Source organism: Dendropsophus ebraccatus, chromosome 2 (genome assembly GCF_027789765.1).
Source record: "Dendropsophus ebraccatus isolate aDenEbr1 chromosome 2, aDenEbr1.pat, whole genome shotgun sequence".
NCBI lineage: Eukaryota > Metazoa > Chordata > Amphibia > Anura > Hylidae > Dendropsophus > Dendropsophus ebraccatus.
The window spans coordinates 202,631,294-202,640,171 of NC_091455.1; the positions used below are offsets into that span (position 1 = coordinate 202,631,294).

The 8,878-nt window shown below is 47.7% G+C and overlaps 1 protein-coding gene across 1 annotated transcript; it reads left to right on the forward strand.

The window, feature by feature from the left end:
• The first annotated feature begins 200 nt into the window (after positions 1 to 200).
• Positions 201 to 8,060, forward strand: ARF1 (ARF GTPase 1). The gene is made up of 5 exons (XM_069959154.1): positions 201 to 360; positions 5,202 to 5,387; positions 5,480 to 5,590; positions 5,867 to 5,991; positions 6,084 to 8,060. The coding sequence occupies exons 2-5, from the start codon at positions 5,240 to 5,242 to the stop codon at positions 6,243 to 6,245; spliced, it is 546 nt and encodes a 181-aa protein (XP_069815255.1). The 5' UTR covers positions 201 to 360; positions 5,202 to 5,239; the 3' UTR covers positions 6,246 to 8,060.
• The last annotated feature ends 818 nt before the right edge of the window (positions 8,061 to 8,878 follow it).

Sequence of the window (8,878 nt, forward strand, 5' to 3'; positions counted from 1 at the left end):
TCATACAGGGAGGTGACAGCGCGAGCACTGCACACACCCACCTGTCCGCCTCAGCCGCCAGCACTGCGCAGATTTCCCGCCAGCGGCTCAGCGCAACCTCCAGGCCACGCCTACCAATCGCTGCCCTCACTGCCAGTTCTGGTTTCTACCTCACAGCCACGCCTCCCTGCTTCCTGCCGCCATGTTAATGACGCACGCACAGGACGCAGCGCGTACTCTCTCCTCTGACGTGGCCGCCGGGATCCGCCATCTTGTGCCGGACAAACCAACGCCTCAAAGAAGCAGAGCACGAACCGGGAACTGCAGAGTGAGGGACCGAGCACCGGGCGGGCAGACGAGCGCCATCTGCGACGGAGAGAGGTCAGTCAACCGGGGTGGTGTGTGGAAGCCCTGGGGTAGGAGGGAGAGGCCGGGGAGGCTGACTGAAGGTGACGGGAGAGGCCGGGGATCGTGACAGGAGGGGGACAGGAGAAGCAGTGGATCAAAGAGGTAGATGGGGATGATGACAGGAGTAAAAGAGGTAAAAGGCCGGGCCTGAGGGAGATTGGAGGGGTGGTCGGGGGTTATAGCAGGAGGGGAGGACAAATGAGGTTAGGGGTAAGGGTAGGCCCAGAAAGGTTAGGGGTGATGGAGGCGGCGGAGGGATGATGGAGGTGGCAGGGGAAGCCAGGGGTGATGGAGGTGGCAGGGGAAGCCAGGGGTGATGGAGGTGGCAGGGGAAGCCAGGGGTGATGGAGGTGGCAGGGGAGGCCAGGGGTGATGGAGGTGGCAGGGGAAGCCAGGGGTGAGGGAGGTGGCAGGGGAGGCCAGGGGTGATGGAGGTGGCAGGGGAGGCCAGGGGTGATGGAGGTGGCAGGGGAGGCCAGGGGTGATGGAGGTGGCAGGGGAGGCCAGGGGTGATGGAGGTGGCAGGGGAGGCCAGGGGTGATGGAGGTGGCAGGGGAGGCCAGGGGTGATGGAGGTGGCAGGGGAGGCCAGGGGTGATGGAGGTGGCAGCGGAGGCCAGGGGTGATGGAGGTGGCAGCGGAGGCCAGGGGTGATGGAGGTGGCAGGGGAGGCCAGGGGTGATGGAGGTGGCAGGGGAGGCCAGGGGTGATGGAGGTGGCAGGGGAGGCCAGGGGTGATGGAGGTGGCAGGGGAGGCCCGAACTGGCCGGAGGCGGGCGGATGATGGAGGTGGCAGGGAAGGCCAGGGATGATGGAGGTGGCAGGGGAAGTTGGGGGTGACGGAGGCGGGAGGCCCGGAGTAGGCGGGGGGATGATGATGGCGCGGGAGGCCCAAACCGGCTTGAGGCTGCGGGGGGATGATGGAGGTGACAGTGGAGATTGGGGGTGACGGAGGCGGGAGGCCCAGAGCGGATGGTGGTGGCAGTGAAGGTTGGGGGTGACTGAGGCGGGAGGCCCAGAGCGGATGGAGGTGGCAGGGGACGATGGAGGCGGCGGGGGGATGATGGAGGTGGCAGGGGAGGCCGAAGAGGACAGAGGCAGGGGGCCCGAACCGGCCGGAGGTAGCAGGGGAGGCCCTGAGCGTCCGGGGGTGATGGAGGTGAAAGGCCCTGAGCGTCCGGGGGCGATGGAGGTGGCATGGGAGGCCGTAGCAGTGGGGGAATGATGGAGGTGGCAGGGGAGGCCGGAGGTGATGGAGGTGGGAGTTTCTGTAGTCTCGTGTTGAGGTGCGATAAAGATCATTGTCCCCCATATTATTCCAGTGATCTCCTAAAACCTAATTCTCCCGAGCGCCGTCCCTTCTCCTTCTGTAAGGAATATGTCCACTACTGATCTGACCGCATGGTGTGTCTCTACTGGTGCAGCCAGTTATATCCCTGGGGTGTAATGGGACTTCCACCAACCTGTCCTCTCCACCGATGGAGTCATAGATGCAGTGATTTCTCTGCTGTGGTAATGGTTGTCTTTCTCTTCTGTATACTGATAACATGACAGCACAGATTCAGGTGGATCACTTTACATAAACCTTGGATTGGTAGCCTTGTGGATCTTCGTACATAGTCTCAGGTGACTGATGTTGGTTGTCACTGCTGATTTCTACAGAACCATTGTAAGTAAATACGGCAGTACCCAGTCTCGTGATGGATGTCAGAAGGAAGAGTAATGTTGAGTGAACCTGTTAAAACGTAAGCGTTCGGCAACGTTGGTTGAGCCGAGTGAGCTAGTGATTTTTTTTTTATTTTTTTTTTTAGCCTTGAAGTAATATGGAACATACTACAACAACACTATTTAGTCTGTGACTTTCCAGAGTCATTGGAATGGGGCTCTGTTACTGAAATGTTCTCCACCTCAGGACCCCTGAGCACTTTGAATAACAATTCTGATGGGACTGGCCAGCTGTTTAATGTTTATGGGGCGTCCAAGTCCCGTGCTCAAGATAAGCTTCCTCCATATAAATCTAGTAGCGGCCTATTCTTTTCTCCATTTGGGAAACACAAACTCTTAGCTGAGCTGTTGAAGGATTGGGAGGGATAGCCGTCAGTCAAACATTTTTTCTGTTGAAGTTGTATGGTCAGCCTTGACTGCTGAAACGTTTGTTATAGCTTTGTGTTAGTGTTGGGCGACTGTAGGACAGGTTGCATCAACATGTCTACTGCTACCAGCTATTAGGTTGGGTAAGATTGAATTTTAAGCAAGTGCAGATACCTTACGTAAGACCAAGGCTGGATTCACACGTTCCAGTTTTGCTTCATGAAGCACAGATGGTGAATCCTTGTAGTGAAGTGTTTTCATGCCCGGAGTGGGGAAACTAAATGATTGTGCTGCTGTAATGAAACAGTGGTGCGATCGTTCAAATGGTTTACCTGCTCCCGCCATGATACATCATGCCGTGTGTAGAAACACTTCTGTACAGGGATCCTCCATCTGTGCTTCATGCAGCAAACACGGAAAGTGCGAATCCAGCTCGAGGGTTTTTCCTGTGCAGAGCAGAATGGCTGTTAATGTATAAATCGTGAAGAAAACCTTTAATAATGCAAGGTCAGACTGTAGACCCAGAGCATGGGATGTCTGAAGACTCTGGACTTCTAGGTGTAAGGTCTGCTGATATATTCCTTTAGCGCACCGGCCACTGGGCACAGTTTTCAGATGCTAATGAGGCATTTTGGTGCACCCAAGCTGGGGCTACTGCCCTTAGTGCACTGATCTGCTCCTCCTCATGAAGATTTATCTGGTGCCCTGTCACTGGCGCCACCCCAAAAATTGATTAGAAGTGGCGTTATGACCGGGGTGGAATGGTGCATTTGGGGTCGTAGTTCCGCGGCCAGTGTACCGAACTGCATAATTTGCATATGAACTAAACAAAGTCCCTGAAAATGGTGCAGAGGATCCAGGTTAGAAACTACCTGAGCTGATTACTGGAGCTAAACTGCAGGACCTCTGTGTATACACAATGTCTAAAGCCGTGGAGTTGTTAAGTAAGGGCCCTAATGCACCGAGCGATTATCTGCCAAATCGGGCCACTTCGGGTTGATATCGCCATGTGTAATAAAAACAACTATCACTTGAGGAGTCGATTATTGGCTGATTGTTCTTTCAACATGTTATAACATTGGCTCCTGAGACGGTATACTCGGTATAGAAAATAAGAAACATGTATACTTAAATGGGTAGTTCGAAGCTAAACTATTATTCACTAAATAACACACATTACAAAGTTATACAACTTTGTAATGTATGTTGTGTTAGTGAATGGCCCCCTTTCCCCCCCCCCCCCCTTCCCGTTTCCGAACACATCTGAGATGACAGGGTGCGCGACCAATCATTGGCCCGGCACTGTACTGTCTCTGCCAATGATTGGCTGAGTGGCCTGTCGCCTCAGAGACTGGTTAGGAAATGTCAACTGAGAGAAAGCAGCCGTAAACCAGTGGAGCATGGAAAGGTAAGTACAGATCTTAATTATTTTCTGTTTGGACGTTAACAATGTCTGTAATCAAGCCATCTAATAGATGCTCTGTAGGCGAGCACCAATCTAGCAGATCAGCGCTTGCTTATCTGGCATATTGGCTTTGTGAGGGCCCTATTCCACGGCTTCCTACTGCGAACAACATCTTATTCAATGCGAACGATTTGCGAATGAGCAACGATAAAAATAGGTCCAGGTCTTATTAAACAATCAACGATTTCTCGTTCTGTCGTTAATCGTTAACTGCTATTCAAACGAACGATTATCGTTTAGATTCGAACGATTTAACCATAATCTGAATGATAATCATCCCGTGGAATACGGCCCTACTACTACCCTAAGGTCTGGCAGTTCTGCCTAGCAGGGTCAGAGTTGTTGAGGATTTGGGTGAACCCCCGATACATTGCTGGCTCCACAGCACACCTTTTCCAGGTTCTGATACTAGATTCCTTGAAGCACCTTTCTCCTTGTGTTGCAGTATCTTCATCCTGTTCTGTAACTACGTCAGCCACCATAATGATGTTCTTGCATTCATTTTATAATTGTGGTCAGAATTACACTTCATGGAAAGAGTGATACAATTCCTGACCATATTACAGATGTTAAACAGCAAAGGAATAGTACAAAAAACAAAGCTTCCCTCGTCCTTGTAAAGTGTCTATAGATGTGATTCTCTCCTTCTCTCCCACACATCAGTCCTTGGTACTTGGTGTGAGCGAAGGTGCTTGACTTCAGCGCTCGGACAATGTGGCTTTTGTTTCCAGTCTGGTGGATGTAGTTAAAGCGAGAGATGAGGCACGGGTCTGAACGAAAGATGGTTCACATCTCTGTGGATTCTCAGATTATCAACCCCAGTGGTTTATGGGAAGTCAGGTAACTGCATGGTGGAAGCAGCTCTTATCAGATTGTAATACCACCCACTATAAGGTATAGCTGGGTTGAATCCTGTGCGCTTAGAATGTCCAATACATCTGGTTCTGTTTCTGTCAAAAAGGAGCTCTGCACTGTCGTGAACAGTCACTTGTATACGAAACAATGGCTACACACTTTGGATTTAGTTTTTTTGCAGCATTTAGAAAAAGTAATTTGGAGACTATTAGCAAGCAGGCTGCTGTTTAACTTATTTAGTTTCCTTTTCTATTAGTTATGGTCCCCCCTATTATACCTGCACTGGGGTTGTAGTTCATTTGGGCTGCTTTCCGATGGAGATGTATAAATGCTGGATGTCTGTAACCTGTCTTTGTTGCTTTGTGCTGAACCTTTGTATTAATTTGCTGATTGATCTTTCGCAGGTTTTTCTTGCCATATCTGATCCCTTCACATTTCCAGCATGGGGAATGTGTTCGCCAACCTGTTCAAAGGCCTTTTTGGCAAGAAAGAGATGAGAATCCTTATGGTTGGGCTGGATGCTGCAGGCAAAACCACTATATTATACAAGCTGAAGCTGGGAGAGATTGTAACCACGATCCCCACAATAGGTGTGTGCTCTTCACTCATACATCCATTGTTTCACTCTATGTAATAAACTGTAGACACTGACATGCTTTTTTTTTTTTTTTTTTTTTTAAAGGTTTTAATGTAGAGACTGTAGAATATAAGAACATCAGCTTCACAGTATGGGACGTGGGTGGTCAAGACAAGATCAGACCCCTCTGGCGTCACTACTTCCAGAACACACAAGGTGGGTGACGCTACACACTGCCCATTTATGATGGGTGCATAGTTTATCTGAAAGAAATGGAGGGCACAAAGCATCCTCTGCTGTAAATATGGATGTCACTTTCCTTTCCCTATTCAAAACTTGACAGTGTTTCTCCTGTCAGTATGTAGAGGGGTTTTCCTTTCATCCTCCGCTTTCATTACCACAGTATGTCTTTACATCTTACACATGCACCTTTGACCTTTGATGGTTTTCTTGGGGCTGTTCGGCTAATATCTTGCATTGTGTTTTTCTCAGGATTGATCTTTGTGGTGGACAGCAATGATCGGGAGCGAGTGAACGAGGCCAGGGAGGAGCTGATGAGGATGTTGGCAGAGGATGAGTTACGAGATGCTGTCTTGCTAGTCTTCGCAAACAAACAGGTTGGTAACAATTAGCGAGCAGATGTTGGCTAGTTTTCAAATAGGGTGAGCTCTAGAATGCCCCAACTTTTCCTTTTTTTTTTTCCTTCCAGGATCTGCCCAACGCTATGAATGCAGCAGAAATAACAGACAAGTTAGGACTTCACTCCCTACGCCATAGAAACTGGTACATTCAGGCCACCTGCGCCACTAGTGGAGATGGGCTCTATGAAGGACTGGACTGGTTGTCCAATCAGCTCCGGAACCAGAAATGAAACAACAAATCATCTTCATATTATATTTTTTTTTTCTTCTCCCACTGGGTTTTTTTTTTTTGTCCTGCCCCATCTCCTCTTCATGCCCTCCTACTATTCCTTCCTCTACGCTTCTCTCATGTGGCAAACTGTTCTTCTTTGCGGTATTGAGTGCCGGAACCAGTTCGTTCTTACTCCTTCACAGTACGTTTTGCACCGTGCTGTACATGTGGCAATGGAAGAGCCTGATAACAGTTAGGTGTCTTATTTAATGTAAATAGTTTTTTTTTTTTTTCAATGAGGCAGTTTCTGGTTCTCCTATGCAATATTACTCTACATTTTTTTTTTTTTAATGTCATCAGAATGATACCATGTATAGTACTGGAAGAGAGGTTAGAGAATCCACATGCGTTCCAGGCTATGAAACTGCTCATTTTTAAGAATTAATACTTTTGCCAGTTACCTCACATGCTGACAGTGGACTGAGTTCACCCCAGTGGCTGCTGTGGCTCTGATTTGTGGCTCCAGTACACCCTTGTGGCGATCCTTTACTTTGGATTGGCCCAATACTTTTCATCTTGTTAGTGTTGCACAAAAGGGGTTATGCTTGATGCTGTTCTTTCGTTTTCTTGCATGGTTATAAGGCAGGTTCCAGTAATTGCAATGCTGCTGGTTCTGTCTGCATTTTGCAGCTGCTTCTGTTTGTGCTCCAAGTAATAACTTACAAGACAACAAGCCACAGGAATTAGAAGAGCGGATGACTCTCCTGTTAGATGACATTGGAGATACAGTAGGGTTTTTGGAGTTTGCACGGTTTGCTGCACAGTTTAAGCTGTATGCCCTCTTCCTGGATTTTTATCTGTTTTGCTAAACTTGAATCTACTTGAAATTGCAGCCGTACTGTGGCTTTGTGCAGTATTCAGCGTCCTTACTAGCTGATCCCCACCAATGTCATGTGCTCCTTGTAATTTGATGGGCTGCACTCTGGTGAATGTCTTGTCTAGCTACTATCATGGCTGCCTACTCTAAATAGTTGGGTCAGGTTTGTTACAGGAAGGGGACATTGGTGCTCCCTTTAAACATCCAACCCTACTATGTAGTCGAATAGCATTTGTCAGAGACCTAGTGGCCATTAAATGCTCTCCAATAACAATGTTGGACCACCTGTCAGAATGGCTCACCTAGTGGAGCTTGCCAGCTTAGTATGCTGCGTGCATACAGTATTTCCGTTCACTAGATACCAACGCACCCAGCAGCACACTTGTCAGGATCCTTTGGATGTCCCAACTACAATGGGTCTATGCATGTGTCTAGAATCCGCACCTAGCTTTGTAGGTGTGCTGTTAAACTAGACAAGAAGTTTGGTTTCCATTGTACTCCACCTACCCGTTATGGCATGTGGGTTTTTGGTGGTTGTAGTGACTTAGCAGGGAAGGCTCACTCATTCTCTACCAAACAGGCAGTGCTCGGCCTTGTGCACCATTTAGCGTCAGTGCCTGATGCAGTCATTCCATTGTAGAGCGCAGACCTTTCTCTCCTGTCCGGAAGCATTCCCCAGCGGCATGCCTCTTGCTGCAAGGCTCAGATTTGCCATTTGATAATTGAAACCTTTTTTATTTTTTATTTTTTTTCTCCTCTTTACTCTGATTAAACACTGAAAAGCTGGAGCTGTTGGATCTCGGACTGTACGGCGCTGTCTGAATGGTTCATCTAGTGATGTGGAATCTTTTGCTTTCAGTAAACGAATCGTAATCAACTGTTTTGTAAACTTGTTTTCATTTTGACAAACGAGCACTGTAATTAAAGCTAGTAGAAATAAAATCCATCTATTTCACATTCCTGTGTATGAATACCTTGTATGTGATCATCGTGAGATGTCTCTGGCCCTAAGGAATGAGGCACAGCTTCATGAGCGGTGCTTGTGGGGTATGGAGAATCCTGGCGGCACAGGTAAACCAGGCAACTACATTGGGTATGATAGTCTAAAGTTGTGTAAAATGTGGGGATACTTACTACTATACTGACGAGGAAAATCTCAAGAAGATGGAGTTCAGGCAACTGCGCAATAAAATCAGTGCTGCATTCTCATATCACAGATGCTTTAGAGGGGTTGTGTTTTATAAACCTACGTTTACTATCCATTTTAGAGTGTGTTATGGGAATAGAGGAGAACCTGTCAAACAAATGTGGGGTATAGGGTCTAAAAAAAAAAAAAAAAAACTTTCCTGAAAGGTTTAGGTCTTGGGCTTCATTGACAGGACTGTAATCAGGGATCCACAATTTAACATACAAACACTATAGAACCAACTGATCTCTATGTGGTAGACAACTTTTTTGGTGGTGTATTTTTAAATCCTGTCTGCATGGAAATAGGACATGTATTTATGGGTAAATTCACACGCGTCTCGCACAAGAAATCCGCAGCTTATCCGCAATACACATATTCTTATTATTCATATGTGTATTGCGGATTAGCTGCGGTTTAGCTGCAGATTTCTTATGCGAGACGCCCGTGTGAATTTACCCTATGGGTATAAACCCACACACCGTATATGCAGCGTATTTACTGCTGCGATACGCAGCAAACTCGCAGCAGATTAGATCTAAATAACTGAACACAGCATCAAATCTGTACCAACAAATCTGCTGTGTAT

Excerpts from the sequence above, each read along its gene's own strand:
- ARF1 (XM_069959154.1), top strand. The coding sequence starts at position 5,240 with ATGGGGAATGTGTTCGCCAACCTGTTCAAAGGCCTTTTTGGCAAGAAA. Across the intron at positions 5,388-5,479 it reads AACCACGATCCCCACAATAG|GTTTTAATGTAGAGACTGTA; the intron begins GTGTGTGCTCTT and ends TTTTTTTTAAAG. Across the intron at positions 5,992-6,083 it reads TAGTCTTCGCAAACAAACAG|GATCTGCCCAACGCTATGAA; the intron begins GTTGGTAACAAT and ends TTTTCCTTCCAG.